Genomic DNA, 19,999 nt, shown 5'->3' with positions numbered 1-19,999 from the left:
ATCATTAGACAATACTGCTATATGGGCTCTAGAGAGCAAGGCACTCTGCATACTGACCCTCTAACAAGGGGAGTACTAAACTTAGCCTACAGAAGTTTCTTAAGGAGGCTCACAGCCTAACAACTCGAGACTGCAGATTATGCGGAGCCCTAAGGAGCAAAGTACTCTTATGTAATGACCCTCTAATTGATGGAACTACTTGCTTATACACTAGACTTAACCTATCAGGGAGGCTTACAGAGAGCCTTTTTACTTGATACAAAAGTACACAGGATTCTAAGGAGTACTTAGTATAACGGCCCTTCTCAGGAAAGTTCAATCTAAGAGAGCTCAGCTGGAAAAGGGGGTCTCTGATGGGTGGAGGACTCAACAGGATAACTTGTGTTGACACATATTTGAAAGGAGATTGATCATGCATTCTCCAGTGTATTGGTAGAGAAAGGGATCCTAATAAGCATGTTCCATATAAGCATACTTAAGAAATCGTTTTAAAAATGTTTTACACAACAGACGCACATAGCCCTACAGTGGGATCATTTAATCAATATTGTGTTTATAGACATAAATATTGACTCGACTGTATTAAACACTTTATACTTTTGCAGGAATCACACTGTGGGATCAAGAAAAGCTACAGCAGAGTCTACGAGTCCGTCCCCAAATTAACACAAATTTCAAAATCACAGCTTCAGACTCCATTAAGGACAAATCAAGCTTACTGAACATTGATGACTCTCTGAAACTGAGTGTTTTAGGTGGACTTGTCAATGTCACTGGAGCAGCCAAATATCTCAACGACACCAAGAAGTCTTTCAAACAGCAAAGACTGACGCTTCATTATCATTCAACCAGCAGGTTTGAAGAACTGACCATGAACCACTTGAGACCTGAAAATATAGTTCATCACGAGGTGCTTGATAATGACGCAGCGACACACGTGGTGACAGCAGTGCTGTATGGAGCAGACGCCTGCTTTGTGTTTGATAGAGAAGTTTCATCAGATGAGGAAATAAAGACAGTAGAAGGAGAAGCAAAAGTGGCCTTTGAGAAGCTCAAATTAATTTCAGTAGATGCAAACGTTAATCTGAAGATGAATGACGCTCAGAAGGACGCAGTCCAAAAATTCACATGCACGTTTTATGGTGACTTCCAGCTACCATCTAACCCGACCTCTTTTGAAGATGCGTTGAAGGTTTTCACTGATCTTCCAAACCTGCTGGTAGAAAAGAAAGAGCTGGCAGTTCCTCTAAGAGTTTGGCTTTTTCCTCTGGATAAACTTCTCTCAAAAGCTTCCAAACTTCAGAAGGAGATCAGCATTGATCTAATAATTAAAACTGAAACAGTGATTGAGAGTTTGAATATAACTGAGATGAAATGCAATGATCTTCTGGAAGACTCGCCTGCTTCGACTTCTGCTGAATTCCATGATAAAATCCTGCAAATGAAGCAAAACTGCGACATGTACAAACTGAGACTCATGAAGAAACTCGGCTCTCTGCTGCCAAACATCCGTGGAGACGTGATGAAGGAAACTGACCTGAAGGATCTTCTACAAGAACATGATGAATCTCCATTTAGAGGACGAGACCTGGCAGAATGGCTGAAAGAGAGAGAAAGAGAGTCTAATATCATTAAATCAGTCCTCAGACAGCTGAAGGATGCTGGTGCACAGGTAGAAGACAACATTGATCTGATCTTGATGGATCTGGAGGTTGGAAATCTGGTCTGCTACACATTCACATCGTTGGACTGGTCGGATGTTCTTCTTCATAAACAAACCATCTATCTGAATCCTTCAACAAATGTAGAAACTGATGCGAACAGCTCTGATCCAGAGCAGAAGTCTTGGCTCACTCCTGAGATCCAAAAGACACTGAGGAGCAACTTGAGGATATTTAAGAACTTAATTGATTCAAAAGACCGTAAATCAGCCAAGTTCATTGTGTCCTCAAAGGAAATGAAGAATAATCCAGGTTCCTGCATTCTGCTGTATGAAAGTGAATGTGATGAAGCTGTTTGCTTCATTCCTCCATCCAAACCTGCCTGTCCAATCAGTGAAGAGATCAAAGATAATAGTGTGGATCTGAAGGTTCCTCCATCATGTCCTGAAACAGTGGAGCTCAGAATACTGTACAAACGTAAGAAGGACACAGTCTGGAGATCTAAACCTGTGCTGAAGGATCAACTCACAGTTACTCTGACTGATCTGAGAGGAGAAGCTGTATATGAGATTAAATGTTCAGCGCTGGGGAAACTCGACTACACTGTATACAGTGACGTCACTGAAGTTGTCACAGAGGTATGATGATAAATTATCAGCTGAAGGAAAAATACATGAGAAGCTTTATGAGAATGAGTAAACGGTAACTTGTTATCTTGGTTGTTAATTATTATCAAATATCTCCTCTAGGGAAAGGGCAGTTTGATTATTGGTGAGTCAAAAAAAATTTCTTGCCCATTTAAAAAAAAAAAACTTTGTTGAATTGTGGTGGTCTGTGAATAACAACAAGAGTTGTGTTTGTGTGTTTTGCAGGCATTGACTTGGGAGAGGGTCACTCGATCCCTTCTACTACCTCCGAGAGTTGTTTGTCTCCAGGACCTCATAAATCTTTTCAGAGTATGTGCCTCTTTTTCATAAAAAAAAAATATTTTTGGGGTGAGACTACCGTTCTAGGTGAATAAACTTATGTTACAGACACAATTCCAGTGGGTTAGTTCACTGCTACTTTGGTTGATTGCCTTACATTAGTTGATATATTTGATATAACTTTGCACAGACTAGGTCTATTGCACTATGTTGATACCTTGGATGTTTAAGTCTTGTGGCTTCACGTTATGCCACAAATACTGTCAGTAGAGCTTAAAGAGAAAGTACACCCCAAAATTATCATTCTGTCATCATTAACTCACCCATGCCAAACCTGAATGACTTACATTCTTCTGTAGAACACAAAATACTATATTTTGAAGAGCACTGGGAACCAAACAATATCAAACCACTTTGACTTTCATTGCAAGTCATTTTTTTAGTCATTTTTCTAAATGTCTTCATGTTTCACAGAAGAAGGTAATACAGTTTTGAACATGGATCATTCCTTTAAATATGTTGGCTACTCTCATCTGTTCCAGCCTTTTATCCAAACTCTAGTAGCACAGAAGTGACTTCTAGTTCAATGTTGAGTGTTTTAAGTTCTTTATATAGACTAAATAATGTTACTGATGTAAATGTGATAAATGAAAAGCATGTGAGCTGAACTGTGTTTGTGTCTCTGTAGTATCAGAGACGTTCAAACTGAGACTGATGGAGGAGTTTCGGTATCTGAGTGAAGAAATGTCACCTGGTCGAAGACAACTACTGAATGATGTCTTCATTGAGCGGCACATCACAGAGGAACCAGATTCTCACATCAATAATAATAAAGAAATCATAAGCAACAACATTTTCGAAAGCCAGAAAATCAGGAGAGTTTTGATGAAGGGTGAAGCTGGCATTGGCAAAACTGTGGCGGTGCAGAAGTTCATCCTGGACTGGGCTGAAGAGAAATCAAACCATGACATTGATTATATATTTCTGATCCCTTTCCAGAAGCTGAACATTATCAGAGAGACAGTGAAGGAGTGTAGCTTCATGGAGCTTCTGCAGCGATGCTGTGAAAACACTGAACATCTGAATCCTGAGTCTAGGATCATGCTGATCTTTGATGGACTAAATGAGTGTAAAGTTTCTCTAGATTTCCAAACCACAAAGAAGATTACAGATCCAAACAAACCAGCCTCAGTATCTGATCTACTGACAAACCTCATGATGGGAAATCTGCTTCCAAACACTCAGATCTGGATCACCAGCAGACCGGCAGCAGCCAATCAGATTCCTGCAGGGTTTATAGATCGTGTGACAGAGATCCAGGGCTTTAATGATGAACAGAAGGAGGAGTATTTCAGAAAGAGCATCAGTGATCACAGAATGGCCAATAAAGTCATCAGCCTCATCCAGAAATCTCCACGCATCAACAGCATGTGTTATTCACCAGATTACTGCAGAATCATCGCAGCAATTCCAGAGGACATCATCAGAACAGGCGGTTCAGATTTCCCCAAGACTCTCACTCAGATGTACAGCAAACTCCTGTTAGCTCAGACTGAACTGAATCCAGAGAGAAGAGAGACCATCATCGCTCTGGGGAAAATAGCGTTTGACCTGTTGGTAAAGGCCAACTCTCTCTTCTGTGATGAAGATTATGAACTCAGTGCTGAACGTGTTAAACCAAGCTCATCAATCATAAAAGTGATAGATGAAAAAAGAAAGTCCCTCTGTTTCATGAATCACCGAACACAGGAGTTTCTGGCAGCTTTGTATGCGGCTGATGTCATTAATGGAGGAAACCCACTCCAGCTCAGGGATCTCTCCAGTCTGAAACTTGAGCTCGGAGAGAAGAGCTTCACAGACTACGATTCACTCCAGAAAGTGATGAACATCGCTTTAAAAAAACAGATGGATCTCTTCTTCTGCTTCTTGCTGGGTTTCAGACTGGAGTCCGACCTCCTGACTCAGAGAAGAAGCTCTTCATCCAGTCAAGAAATAATTCAACACATCAAAACAATGATCATGAATTCCTCTTCAGAAAATGCAGTCGAATGCAGTCTCCTGTTCGACTGTTTGAAAGAGCTGGATGACCGTTATCTAATCCAGGAGATAAAGACACATCTGAAATCTGGACTCAGACTCTCTCCTGATGAGTCTTCAACTCTGATGAGTGTGTTGCTGAACCCAGAAGAGAAGCTGGATGAGATTAAATATCATCAATCAGAGGAACTGAAGCTTCGACCAGCCGTCAAAACATCTGGAGAACATGAGTGAGTAAATACAGTGCATATGAGCTGTGTAATGCATAAAAATAATAACTTTCCTCTAACTGACTAAATGTTTGAATTATATTATATGATTATATACTGTAGCCCAGCAGGAACATTTTTAATTCAAGTCAAGTCAAGTCAAGTTTATTTGTATAGCGCTTTTCACAATACAGATTGTATCAAAGCAGCTTCACAGTATTAAATTAAAATAATACAACAAAGTTTGTTTCAAGAGGAATTTATTGATTGATAAAATTAAATTAAATATCCCCAAAATATCCCCAACTGAGCAAGCCAAAGGCAACAGTGGCAAGGAACCGAAAAACTTCATCAAGTGACCTAATGGTGTCCTAAAACTCCATCAGGTGACCTAATGGAGAAAAAAAAACCTTGGGAGAACCCAGGCTCAGTCGGGGGCCAGTTCTCCTCTGGCATTTATGAGCTAGAGGCCGGATTGTAGTTTGAACTGTAGGATTATATGAATGCCTGGCTGAAGAGATGCGACTTTAATCTAGTTTTAAACTGGGAGAGCGAGTCTGAGCAACGAACAGTATCAGGAAGACTATTCCAGAGTTTTGGAGCCAAATGTGAAAATGCTCTCCCTCCTTTGGTTGTTCTGGATATCCTAGGTATGACCAAAAGCCTTGAATTTAGTGATCTTAAAGAGCGCGATGGATTATAGGGTGATAGAAGATCCGTTAAATAGACTGGAGCTAAGCCGTTTAGGGCTTTATAGGTCAGTAGCAATACCTTGTAATTAATACAGAACTTTATAGGTAACCAATGCAGTGATGATAAAATCGGTGTTATATGATCATATTTTCTTGATCTAGTAAGAACTCTAGCGGCGGCATTTTGGACTAACTGTAGCTTGTTTATTGAGGATGCAGGACAACCAGCTAGTAAAGCATTACAGTAATCCAGTCTCGAGGTCATGAATGCATGAACTAACTTTTCTGCATCAGAAACTGATAGCATATTACGTAGCTTAGCAATGTTTCTAAGGTGGAAAAATGCTGTTTTTGTAACATATGAAATATGATTTTCAAAAGACAGGTTGCAATCGAGTATAACACCCAGGTCTTTTACTGTAGAGGATAAAGTAACAGGACATCCTATGATGTTAAAGTTGTATTGTGCGAGGTTTTGTGGGCGGTTTTTTGAACCGATAAGTATTACCTCTGTCTTGTCTGGATTTAATAAAAGAAAATTACGGGTCATCCAATCTTTTATATCTTTAACACACTCTGTCAATTTGGAAAATTTTGCGTTTTCATCCGGCCGTGATGAAATATATATTTGAGTGTCATCAGCATAACAATGGAAACTAATTCCATGTTTCCTTATAATATTTCCAAGTGGCATCATATATATTGAAAATAACAGAGGGCCTAATACAGATCCCTGCGGCACTCCATAGTTTACTGGAGTTATGATCGATTTTTCTCCATTTAAATAGACAAAATGGTAGCGGTCAGATAGGTATGATTTGAACCAGCTTAGTGCTTGTCCTTGAACACCAGTATAATTTTGTAGTCGATCTAAGAGTAATGTATGATCTATAGTATCGAACGCAGCACTAAGATCAAGTAAAACTAGTATTGAGATACAGCCTTGGTCAGAAGCTAAAAGTAAATCATTTGTGATTTTAACGAGCGCAGTTTCAGTGCTATGATGCGGTCTGAATCCAGACTGAAACTTTTCATAGATCTCATTTTGTTGCAAGAAAGAGCCCAGTTGAGCGGACACCACTTTTTCTAATATTTTAGACATAAATGGAAGATTTGAAATGGGTCTATAATTTGCTAGATTATTATGATCTAATTGTGGTTTCTTAATGAGAGGTTTTATAACTGCCAGTTTAAATGTTCTTGGAACATGACCTAAAGATAAAGACGAGTTAATAATATTGAGGAGAGGATCTTCCACTACAGGTAACACTTCTTTCAGTAGTTTAGTTGGTATAGGATCTAATAAACATGTTGTTGTTTTAGATGAAGTGATAAGTTTATTTAACTCTTTTTGTTCTATAGTTGTAAAGCACTGTAATTGTTCTTTCGGGGTGATAATTGAGGCTGAATTATAAGGCGCGATTGAAGATTGAACGTTTACAATTGTGGTTCTGATGCTTTCTATTTTCTCAGTGAAGAAGTTCATGAAATCATTACTACTGAACTGTAACGGGATATTTTGTTCGGGTGACGTCTGTTTATTTGTTAGTCTAGCCACGGTGTTAAATAAAAACCTTGGATTGTTTTGGTTGTTTTCTATTAGTTTGCGGAGGTGCTCAGCCCTGGCCGCTTTTAGGGCCTTTTTATAACGTGACATACTGTCTTTCCACGCGATTCTAAAGACCTCTAAATTAGTTTGTTTCCATTTACGCTCTAAAATACGGGTTTCTCTCTTTAAAACATGCGTAGTATTGTTATATCATGGTGCTTTATTTTTCTCTCTGACCTTTTTTAATTTAATAGGTGCAACCACATCCAATGTTCTAGAGAGAATGGTGCTCATAGTGCTAGTTAGTTCTTCTAGTTCATCTGTTTGTTTGGGTTCAGGCAGCAGCTGAGACAGATTAGATAAGCAATTTGAGAAATTATCTATGGTGGATGGGAGGATTGTTCTGCCTGGTTGATAACGCGACGCCGCATGACATATTACAGCAGTACGTAATATGCAAGTTACCATGTAGTGATCAGTGACTTCATCACTTTGTGGAATGATATCTATATCGGTTGGATCGGTTCCATGTGATATAATTAAATCGAGTGTATGATTAAGACGATGTGTTGGTCCGGTGACGTTTTGCTTGACCCCAAATGAATTTAATAAATCTGTAAACGCAGCTCCTAACGCATCATTTGGATTATCTACGTGTATGTTAAAATCTCCAACAATTAGTGCTTTATCGACATTGACTAATAGGTCTGAGAGAAAATCTGCAAACTCTTTTAGGAAATCAGCGTAAGGCCCTGGCGGTCTATATACGGTAGCCAAGGCTAGAGATAATAGGGATGTTTTTCTAACATCTAAGAGCGTAACATTTAGTACAAGTACTTCAAATGAAATAAACTTATAACCCGTTTTCTGGGTAACATTTACAATATCTTTATAAATGGTTGCAACACCTCCGCCACGACCAATCAGACGGGGCTCATGCTTATAACAGTATCCAGGAGGAGTAGACTCATTAATACCGAAATAATCATTTGGTTTAAGCCAGGTTTCAGTAAGGCAAAGTATATCGAAGCTATTATCTGTGACTATTTCATTTACAATAACTGCCTTAGGTGTGAGTGATCTAATGTTTAGAAGACCTAGCTTTAGAAATAGTTTTTGTTTACTAATAGCAACATTTTCTGTTTTAATAACAATTAGATTTTTCCTAGATCCTGCATTAGATTTATTATTTGATCTCACTAAACGAGGAATAGACACGGTTTCTATGCAATGTTCTACACTAGTATTTATATCAGTTGAATTGGTGCAGCAGAGACTATGATTTGGACTTTTGGTTACTAGTCAAAGGGTATTTAACATTTTGGAGATGTTATCTGACAGAAGATCCGCTCCGAATCTGCTTGGGTGTAAGCCATCAGCACGGAAAAGCCTAGGACGCTCCCAAAACAGATTCCAATTATTTACAAAGAGCAGTTTCTGCTCATTGCACCATGACATTAACCATTCATTTAGCGCAAATAATCTGCTGAACTTTTCATGCCCTAGTCGGTACGTGGGAAGCGGTCCTGACACAACGATCGTTGTTTCAGGCGATGTGCTGCGTACCGTATCGATTAGATTCCTGAAGTCTTTCTTCAGAATCTCCGTCTGGCGCAGCCTGATGTCGTTCACTCCCGCGTGCAGGACCACAGTTCCGACGCGCTCGTCACCGTTCAGGATCTCGGGAACGCGAGCAGCGATTTCAGAAACACGAGCACCAGGAAAGCAGTGACTTTGCACCTTACTTTTACCTAACGTAGCGTGTACATGCCGAACGATGGAATCGCCGATGATCACAGCATCGCGTTCTGTTTCGCGTAGAGGGGAGAAGCGGTTTTGTGTCGATAACTCGAAAACCGGGAGGGTCGGAGAAAGTCTTGGTCTAAACCTGACTCGCGTCTTCCGCTGCGGAACCACCCAGGCTTCGTGGTGGCGTGTTGGAGCCGGAGTGAACGAGACCATGGCTGATTTCGACCGATGCTGAGGAACGCACGGAGTAGACGCGGTCGGAGTCAGCGGGTTAGTAACGTTAAACACTGATTTGTGTGCATCGGCGCGTGATGTTTCAAGAGCCAAACACCGGTCTCTCAGCTCGGCCTGTCTCAATAAAAGGTTGTGGATCTGTTTCTCAACAGCTTCCAGCTCAGACTGCAGTGCGTGAAGCTCAAATGTGTCCTCACCTGCACCAAGCGGTAGACTACTTACATCTGATATATTCGCCATTTTAACAGATGGACAGTGAGTTAGCAACGAAGCTACCAGTGATGCTATCAATATTAATACTAATTTATATTATAAGTTTATAAGTTTGTTTGTAAGTGAGTGTGGAGAAGACGCGTTCAGCCGTGATCCATGGACGTAACCTCTAAGAGTATGCAGCGTTGGATCACTAATAGGCTTGAGACGCGTCTGCTCAACAGTCCGCGTTGTAACTATGAGGTTTTTTAGGTTTTTTAGTGGTAGGGGTGTAGAGTAGACGCACGATAGGCAAAAAAAAAAAAAAAAAAAGTTTGTTTATAAGTGAGTGTGGAGAAGACGCGTTCAGCCGTGATCCACGGACGTAACCTTTAAGAGTATGCAGCGTTGGATCACTAATAGGCTTGAGACGCGTCTGCTCAACAGGCCGCGTTGTAACAATGAGGTTTGAGCAGTAACATTAGTGCTTCTCAGTGAGGAAAAGTAGAAAATGTTCGTTGTAAGCGAGTTTAAAGAGAAAAATCAAGAATTATAAATCAAATCGATAGAGCTCCAAAAACAACAACGCATTCAGACGCAACGCATGATAATAACAGGACAAGACATTACTCACCGTGTTTGTTGAGTGTTTCTTACTCACCTGAGCTTTTCTGAACTCAAAGGCGCGAGCGCGCGAGAGAAAATAAATAAATAAAAATAGCTGAGCGCACACGGGTGGCGCGTTTACAGGCTAGCGAATTACTAGCGTGTTGTGCTGGTAGTAAGGTAAGCTAGCGATGTCAGGGTTGGGTAAGCTGTATTTAGTAGTAATATAAACAACTAGAAATTGTAGTAAATGATGGTTCAAAACAAGGAAATACGAGGCTAAGACGGAGCTTACAGCACCGAAGCAGACACACTCACAGCAGGCAGCGAGAAAAATCAAGAATTATAAATCAAATCGATAGAGCTCCAAAAACAACAACGTATTCAGACGCGACGCATGATAATAACAGGACAAGACATTACTCACCGTGTTTGTTGAGTGTTTCTTACTCACCTGAGCTTTTATGAACTCAAAGGCGCGAGCGCGCGAGAGAAAATAAATAAATAAAAATAGCTGAGCGCACACGGGTGGCGCGCATTTACAGGCTAGCGAATTACTAGCGTGCTGTGCTAGTAGTAACGGAAGCTAGCGATGTTGGGTAAGCTGTATTTAGTAGTAGTATAAACAACTAGAAATTGTAGTAGATGATGGTTCAAAACAAGGAAAATACGAGGCTAAGACGGAGCTTACAGCACAGAGCAAACACACTCACAGCAGGCAGCGAGGCAGACAGGAGCAATCGATCAAATGGGTCACTAATTCAGTGTTTAAACATTGCTCTTATTTAGTTCTATCAGCCATATGGAAAGCCTATAATACGCATTTGGTATCCGTTCAGATTTTCAGCTGAAAAGTCAGCACCTAGTGACTGAGCTGGTGTAACTCTTGTCAGTCGAAGGTTCTGTAAGGATGAGTTGATGGAGACAATAGAAAAGCATTGGTTGCCTGTATTCCGGCCATTCACAAAACACCAGAATACATGCAACCGTTCCCCGGAACGCCGTCCCTCTGCGAAACTCATTTATTTCCAGCCCTGTATAAGTATAGGGATACCTATTTGGGGGTGCGAGGAATACATTTTTGTTACCACCTGAATGCAGGATATATCTGTCATGAAACCCAGAAGGCCGTCCTGACCTTCGACTCAATCTCCCTTGTGAGTGTGGAGGAAATTAGGGTCTCTAGTAAAATAAACTCGGGAGTGGACGGGCGTTCGGAATGGTCAAAAATACGCGATAAAGAATCGGGTTTGATGTTTTTTGAACCTGTGTGGTACGAAAGAGAAAAATCAAAACGACAAAAAAAAAAAAAAAAACACCGAGCCTGCCTGGAGTTGAGTCTTTTGGCGGTTCTGATATATTCCAAGTTCTTGTGATCGGTCCAGACGATAAAAGGTACCCCCGACCCTTCTAACCAATGACGCCATTCTTCCAACGTTAACTTGATTGCCAACAACTCTCTGTTACCAGTGTCATAGTTACGTTCTGCAGGAGATAAATGATGGGAGAAAAACGCGCACGGATGTATCCTGTTGTCTGTGGAAGAACTTTGGGAAAGAACTGCGCCTACCCCCACCTCTGACGCATCGACCTCCACCACAAACTGACGTGAAGGATCAGGGGCTATTAAGATGGGAGCCGAAAGGAAGATACTTTTCAGTTTGGCAAATACAGCCTCAGCTGTACCGGACCACCTGAACATAGTCCTGGGGGAGGTCAAGGCAGTCAGAGGTGCGGCTAGTTGGCTGAAGTTGCGAATGAAACGCCGATAGAAATTGGCGAATCCCAGAAACCTCTGTAGGGCCTTACGGGAATCTGGACTTGGCCAATCTACCACAGCCTTAACCTTATCAGGATCCATACGTACTCCCTCAGACGAGATGATGTATCCTAAAAAAAAGAAACAGACTGCGCATTTCTCCGCCTTGACAAAAAGCCCATTCTCTAGCAACCTTTGAAGTACTCGTCGGACGTGCTGCACGTGTTCCTGGAGAGAAGATGAAAAAATCAATATGTCGTCCAGGTAGATATACATGAACTGATCTACCATATGTCACAGCACGTCGTTGACGAGTGCCTGGAAGACCGCTGGGGAGTTTGACAGACCAAAAGGCATGACCAAATATTCAAAGTGCCCCCTTGGGGTGTTAAATGCGGTCTTCCTTTCATCCCCCTTCCTTATGCAAACCAAATGATAGGCAAATATTGTGAAGACTGATGCTCCCTGCAACCTCTCGAAAGCTGAAGACATTAACGGCAAAGGATAAGTATTCTTTACCGTGATGTTTTTCAACCCCCAGTAATCAATACAAGGTCGCAGAGAACCATCCTTCTTCCCCACAAAAAAGAAGAGGAGAAGAGTGTAAATCTTCCCTGCAGGAGAAGAGGAAGGCCGGATGAACCCCGTTGCTAGAGAATCAGAAATATATTTCTCCATGGCCTCCCTTTCTGGAGCAGAAAGCGAATATAACCTGCCCTTAGGCGGAGACTTACCTGGCAGTAAATCTATGGCACAGTCGTAGGGACGGTGCAGAGGAAGAGAAGCAGCACTGGACTTACTGAACACTTCCTTCAGGTCGAGGTACACAACGGGCACGTTAGATAATAATAATAATAATAATAATTCATTACATTTATATAGCGCTTTTCTCGGCACTCAAAGCGCTTTACATAGAAGGGGGAATCTCCTCAACCACCACCAATGTGCAGCATCCACTTGGATGATGCGACGGCAGCCATATTGCGCCAGAACGCCCACCACACACCAGCTTGCTGGTGGAGAGGAGACAGTGATGAAGCCAATCAGTATATGGGGATGATTAGGAGGCCATGATGGACAGAGGCCACTGGGCAAATTTGGCCAGGATGCCGGGGTTACACCCCTACTCTTTCGAAAGACATCCTGGGATTTTTAATGACCACAGAGAGTCAGGACCTCGGTTTTACGTCTCATCCGAAGGACGGTGCTCTTTGACAGTATAGTGTCCCTGTCACTATACTGGGGCATTAGGACCCACACAGACCACAGGATGAGCGCCCCCTGCTGGCCTCACTAACACCTCTGCCAGCAGCAACCTGGTTTTCTCAGGAGGTCTCCCATCCAGGTACTAACCAGGCTCAGCCCTGCTTAGCTTCAGTGGGCAACCAGTCTTGGGCTACAGGGTGACATGGCTGCTGACAGAGACGGACAAGCAGACAAAAGACAAGACTCATAACACTGAGTACTCCATGCGGAAATGGAGTGCTGGCGCCAGTCCACCCTGGGGTTGTGTTGTGTGAGCCAGGGGTGACCAAGAACTACGGGTGCCCGCCGCTGGCCCGTGGGCTTTCCGTGCCTCGAGGTAGTCGATTCGGAAGAACGCGATGTTCCATCCTAGAGAGCCGTGCATCCACTCTTAGAGCCAGTTCAATGAGCCCATTTAAAGATTTTCTTTTGGACACGGTCAGCCAGCCCACGCAGGAACATGTCCCACTGTGCCTCCTCGTTCCATTGGCACTCAGCCGCCAGCGTGTGGAATTCGATGGAGTAGTCAGACACGGAGCGATCTCCTTGTTGCAGGTCGGCGAGAACCCTGGCCGCCTCTCTTCCCGCCATCGAACGGTCGAACACACGCCTCATCTCCTCGCCGAGTGCCTGGAACGAGGCGCAGCATGGATCCTGGTTCTCCCTCACCGCCGTTCCCCATAACGCCGCTCTCCCAGTCAGCAGCATCAAAACGAATGCTACCTTAGATCTCTCGTTGTTGAAGGTTCGGGGTTGCAGTGAGACATGCATGGAGCACCTGGTCAAGAACGCTCTGCAGAAACTGGGTTCTCCTGAATACGCCTCCGGTACCAGTATTGTGGGACCACCTGCTGCCTCCATGATCTGGTCAGATCGTTCTGTCATGAGAGGAAGCAAGATGCAGGTAAAAGATGTTTATTATAAATAAACAGTGAAGGTCAGGTCTACACAAACACGACACACAGGGCAGGAGAGTGACGCAGGGACCTCGATGGGCAACCGGGCTGGTGGTGGATGACAGATGAGTGAAGTCCGTAATCCAGAATTGCAATGATGACGACAGGAAACGAAGACACAAATCCAAACTGGAACGATGATCACGAGAGGACGCCAAACAGGACAGGAACCAACACCGGTAAACACCACAACGATCTGACAACACAAGACACCAGTCACTGAGAATATATAGGTGAGTAGAGTGGAATCAGCTGACTGATCAGCGGTAATCAGAGGACACACCCACACTAATAACACACACTACACACAATCACACGAGACAAGGAAGAGACAGCGAATTCATGAACCGTGACAATATCAGTGTGGAATTGGTGTCAAAGCTTGTGCTGATCTGAGTTCTTGTTCACAAGTAATTTGTCTTTTATACTTTTGTAGACATTTGTATTTAATGTGTTTTCTTCGCACTCACAGGTTGAGGTCTTGTAATATCAGTGATGGAGGTTGTGCTGATCTGAGTTCAGCTCTGAGATCAAACCCATCTCATCTGAGAGAGCTGGACCTGAGTGAGAATAACATTACAGAATCAGAAATGAAGCAGCTTTCAGCTCTACTGGAACATCCTCAGTGTAAACTGGAGAAACTGGGGTGAGTGGTGTTGTGTTTGGTCTTGAATTTTTCACAAGGATTACTTTTGTTGTTTATATTTTGCTGTGAAAAACAACAAAAGAGTAAAAAGTGGAAGGACAGTGGTTGTGAGTGGGGGTCACTAAGCTTGCCATGGTATACGGTAATACAAGTTATACTTGGTATAATAGATGATACTAGTATGAAATTATATACTGGTTTAAATCCCTGTTCAGGGACTAATTTTTCCATTTCTGTTCGTCAAATGTCTGTAAAACGTTTTCCATTTATGTCTCAGTTGTTGAATGTTCATTCAAATATTTACACATTTGCTGGAATTAAAAGCAGTTGAAAGTGAGAGGACATTTCTTTTGTGGCTGAGTATATTAGGAATATGGATAAATTTGTTTGCATTTTTGTTTTTCAATTCCACTGGAGCGGATAGCAGCTGCTGAAAACTTGTCTGAGAGTGTAAATCTGCATATATATATATTTGCAGTCAAAACACCTCACCATTCAAATCAGAAATTTCAGAACAAATACGGTTTAAAAAAATGATAGCCGTAACAATGAATTATTACTAATGTTTGAAACAGCTGTTTTAATTTCTTCATAATTCATAGGTCTGAAATTTACTATTTCATATTTAGTGAACTTATGTCTCTAAAATACCTTTCAACAATTGTTTTTATTAATTAACTGGTTCTCATTGTATTCTGACTTCATATTTTTATTTCTTGCACTCACAGGTTGAGATCTTGTGATATCAGGGATGGAGGTTGTGCTGTTCTGAGTTCAGCTCTGAGATCAAACCCGTCTCATCTGAGAGAGCTGGACCTGAGTGAGAATGACATCACAGAATCAGGAGTGATTCAGCTTTCAGATCTACTGGAACATCCTCAGTGTAAACTGGAGAAACTGGGGTGAGTGGTGTTGTGCATATTTGTTAATACAAAATAACACAATCTATCACTGTTCAATGTATTTTTAGGGGTTCAAGAATGAAATGCTGAAACCCTATTGTAATTGTGGGCCAAGCACTGAAGATGCGTATGTACTAATTGTATCCGCTGGCGTTCTTATTATTCTTCTGTTTTTTCTTCTTCCGCTCTGGGAGTCTATGGAAGCCCATCGAACCGCTTGTGGCAAAGTTATGAAATTTGGCTCACAGATATAATAAAATTCAAGTTAATTTTTCAAACTGTTCTCGGGTAACTCGCAAAAGAATTTGATGAAGGGCACGCCAAAATAAACGTGAAGGTATATCGCAGCAAATGCTTTAGTGTATTCTGACCAAACTTGGTGTGTGTTATGACAACCATGAACTGAGGCTACCTGTCCAGCTTTGGCACAGTGCCACCTAGAGGTCAGGAGATATGAAAAAATAATTTATCTGATTTCATTTCCGTCATGCAATTTTTTTCTGCCATCTTGGATTTTCTGAAAAATATACTTTTTCAAACTCCTCATAGGCCATTTGTCTGATTCACTCAAAACTCGGCACACACCATCTAGAGACATTCATGGAAAAAAGTTGTTAAAAGAATTTCGATCGGTGATTCACGCTTGCAACGGGATGTTCAAACTTTCACTAAAATGGCAAGAACTCTTGAACACAATGAGATATATTCACCAAACGTGTTATACTTATGTAAGAGCTAATTCTGTGGTCATGCAAAAATAATTGTGGCTATCCACCACTTGGTGGCACTGTAATAAAAAAAATAAAAAAAACACACACACACACACACACACACACACACACACACACACACACACACACACACACACACACACACACACACACACACACACACACACACACACACAATATTCATATCATATGTTAAATCTCCTCATTCTGAATGACTTTGTCTCAAGAATCAAATCATTCGTTATTAATATTTGAGATTATAAAAAATATCTACTTTTTAGAACTCCTCTTAGGCCGTTTGTTTGATTTGCTCGAACCTTGACATGCATCATCTAGAGACCCTCGCGGCAAAAAGTTATCAAACTAATTTTGTTTAACACTTTATAATAAATGTATGCTATGAACCATTAGTTTAGCATTAGTAAATAGTTAATCTGTAATTTATAAAGCATTAATAGACATTAAGTAGTTTATAAATACAGCTATAAATGTTTTATTCTTGATTTATAAGCACATCTATAATGTGTTTAATAATTGTATTTTCATACTTTTTTAATGATCAATTTATCATTTCTAAATTAACAATAACATAATTTACAATCCAGTCATTTAGGAGTTGTTAGTGGTTCATAAAACCATTTAGAAAGTGTAAGTAAATGATTAATAAACAATTTAAATGTACAGTCATACATCTTATTATTTAGACGTAGTAATAGTTAGTGTGTGAATAAATGCTTTATTAACATGTATTTCTACTGTAATTCATGATTAATTCAGGTAGTTATAAAACAATCAGTAGTTGTCAGTTAACTATTTTTGTGAGCTCATCTAAAGTGAGGACTAGTTACGCCTCATAAAGCTCTTACAAAGGAGATTTAAAGGCTCAGTTCTCTTCTAAACAGAAAAAGGAAACACACACAAAACCGAGTGATACAGAACATGTAAATATTTATTCAAGATGCAATCAATGAAACTGTACAACTGTACACTTGATATAACATGAAAAATAAACCTGAGGTGAAATCCATGTGGGGAACGAATTCCTCTCTCTAAATCCCCGATTGCACAATCCTAATGAGATGATGCCAAAATCGATGGCAATTTTTAATTAGCTCCTGATCACGGTGATCTGCAGCAGAAACAGCTGATCAGGCACACTGAAGCTGTGTTTGAGTAAGAAGCTCTGTTTGAGAGCTGCCAGTTGAGGTCATAGGAATCGATCAGCTGATATGGGCTGTGTTGGACAGGTGATAGCTGAGCTTGACCACGAGACCTCCTGAACTAACACAGAATGCTTGATACACTTTTGTTAACTCAGCCAGCGAAATAAACAGTGAATAAACTGCATTTGAAAGCTAAATAAAATATCATGAATATGTAAACAATATCATTTATGCAGTAAATGCAGCACAATCATCAGATTGTTTAAAATGTACATGACAGACGTCACCAGGCGGTTTTCGGTTTGCATGTAAAAGTTAGACACAAATCAATAATAAACACAAGTTTTATTTACTCTTTGTTTGTATTATTTAACAGCTGTTTATGATTGAACTGCTGATTTGGTTTAAGGACACAAGTAGAGACACGAGCAGTTCATTGATATTTCCACACAGACACTACTTTGACACCTCACTGCTAATGTTTCCTTTATTTTTGGTTGAATAAGTCATTTAAGTATGTAAATGAAACATTGTATTGGCTTCATTGTTTCAGTTTAATTATAAATTTTTTTGTTCAAATAAAAATAACTGTAATTCATAACACCAGCTAGCGTCCAGCCAGCACTAATGCCAGTGTTACCAATTTGAACACTGATACTATATTGTGTAATTTATTATGTCTTGGCAGTCTAGCACACACACACTTTGCTCTCTGAGTGAGTGTGTCATTGTCTTATCACTTTATTCACTGAAAACAGGTTGAGATCTTGTCATATCAGTGACAGAGGTTGTGCTGTTCTGAGTTCAGCTCTGAGATTAAACCCGTCTCTGAGAGAGCTGGACCTGAGTGGGAATAAGATTAATGAATTGGGAGTGAAGATGCTTTCAGCTCTACTGGCAGATCCTCAGTGTAAACTGGAGAAACTGGGGTGAGTGTCACTGGCTTTATTTTATATATTTGTTTGAATGAAGACATAGTTATGCTCAACAAGTAGGTTATTTTCTTTGAAAGTTTCTCTTTTGTCAGATACACATGAAGATGGAGAAATATTTCCCCCCTTTCTTCACACACACAGGTTGAGATCTTGTGATGTCAGTGACGGAGGTTGTGCTGATCTGAGTTCAGCTCTGAGATCAAACCCGTCTCTGAGAGAGCTGGACCTGAGTGAGAATAAAATTACAGAATCAAAACTGAGGAAGATTTCAGCTTCACTGGCAGATCCTCAGTGCAAACTACAGAAACTGGTGTGAGTTGAGTAATTAAGAGCCTGTCTGTTCTAGATCAAATCAAAAAATAAATTTATTTAGAGCTCGGGGTCGGCAACCTGGTCCTGGAGTTCCCTCAGCACCGTTTGACTCAAAGGCCTCAGATGGGTGTCAGATTAGAGAAGCATGGACAGTGTGCAGTGTTGGGGCTCCAGGATTGGGAAACACTGACTAACCTTTTGCACGAGCGCTGCACATCATGAGCCGCTGAAACTGACACAGATCAAGGTTGCAGAGCTGTTCTTAAAGTGTGAATCACACAAGTCTGATTCGCTTCAGTCACTCTGAAGGATTGAGTGAAGGACAGTGGGATCTGCTGGAGCTTTCAAAGCTAAATAAATTACTGATATCAATGTTGGAGATTTTTAACTAGGTATACAAAGTCCTTCACATTCCACACACAAATCAGGAGATGCACAAACTACAGCAATAATGCATGTGGTGGGGTTCAGTACGGCCATACTGCAACACCCCTTTTTAAAATAAACTTAACTTTAAACATTTCATCAAAAATTGCTTCAGAAATAATAGTCAGTCTTGCGTTACTAATCAAACTAGATGTACCGCATCGCGGTACAAAATATGACCGCCGCTCAGGCCTGCACTGGCTTTCCACAAAAATAAATGACGTGGAGTAATTTGGCTGTATTGCGTGTTTATGTATATACCTAAAAAAAGTAATAGTATGTGCATGTCTGTCTGTGTGTGTGTGTGTGTGTGTGTGTGTGTGTGTGTGTGTGTGTGTGTGTGTGTGTGTGTGTGTGTGTGTGTGTGTGTATGTGTGTGTGTTTGTGTATGTGTGTGTCTGTGTGTGTGTGTGTGTGTGTGTGTCTGTGCGTGTATGTATGTGTGCGCGTGTGTGTTTGTGTGTGTGTGTCTGTGCATGTGGATTTGTATGTGTGTGTATGGGTGTGTGTCTGTGCGTGTGTATGTCAGTGTGTGTGCATGCTTGCGTTTGTTTGTATTCCTGCATGTGTGTGTGTGACAGTATCATCCTAAACCAGCAACCCTTCGCTCAACAGCACCATCTACAGGCCGATGAGTGTACAGTCACTAAATGTGCACATAAATGAATTTATTTTATACCCCCCCATGGATGAAATTCTACAAAACTTAGCAGAGGATACCCCCAGAGGATGTCAAGTTAATCATACACATGAAATATGGTGCAGTTCTGAACATCTCCACTGAAGATAGGGGCGATTAAAGCAGAATAATATTGCATTTTCATTTTTTATGGGAGGGGCGCAAATCACAAATGAGTGATTATGGGCTAGGTTGATGTGGGCCCTTAAGAGCAACATACCATAAAAATGTCTTCATCCTCGGTGCCACGGTTCAGGTAGTTATTTAGGAAAAACTGAATTTTTTGGGGTTTGGGGGGGCCCAGCGCGGGGGGGGAGTGGCCCCCGGGGATCAAACGAAATTTTTCCTTAGAAGTCTAGTGGGGCTACATGCCCACCAAATTTCATGTTC

The 19,999-nt window shown here is 41.1% G+C and overlaps 1 protein-coding gene and 2 long non-coding RNA genes across 3 annotated transcripts in view; 1 reads left to right on the top strand and 2 right to left on the bottom strand.

Annotated features, from left to right (window-relative positions):
• LOC309491185 (uncharacterized protein) overlaps positions 1-19,999 on the top strand; it is a 202,665-nt gene that overhangs the window by 112,318 nt on the left and 70,348 nt on the right. Inside the window, exons 14-17 of the mRNA XM_082160607.1 lie at positions 14,288-14,461; positions 15,190-15,363; positions 18,016-18,186; positions 18,334-18,504. Coding sequence (XP_082016733.1) covers positions 14,288-14,461; positions 15,190-15,363; positions 18,016-18,186; positions 18,334-18,504 — 690 coding nt within the window. The remainder of the gene's footprint in view (positions 1-14,287; positions 14,462-15,189; positions 15,364-18,015; positions 18,187-18,333; positions 18,505-19,999) is intronic.
• LOC309491303 overlaps positions 1-19,999 on the bottom strand; it is a 141,621-nt gene that overhangs the window by 106,753 nt on the left and 14,869 nt on the right. The gene's annotated exons all lie outside the window — the stretch shown is intronic.
• The window catches only part of LOC309491296, a 90,135-nt gene that overhangs the window by 68,414 nt on the left and 1,722 nt on the right, over positions 1-19,999 (bottom strand). The gene's annotated exons all lie outside the window — the stretch shown is intronic.

Source organism: Leuciscus leuciscus, assembly GCF_965113295.1.
Source record: "Leuciscus leuciscus genome assembly, chromosome: 25".
Taxonomy (NCBI): domain Eukaryota; kingdom Metazoa; phylum Chordata; class Actinopteri; order Cypriniformes; family Leuciscidae; genus Leuciscus; species Leuciscus leuciscus.
The sequence above is the reverse complement of the archived record's forward strand: the minus strand, read 5'-3'. Positions and strand labels throughout refer to the sequence as shown.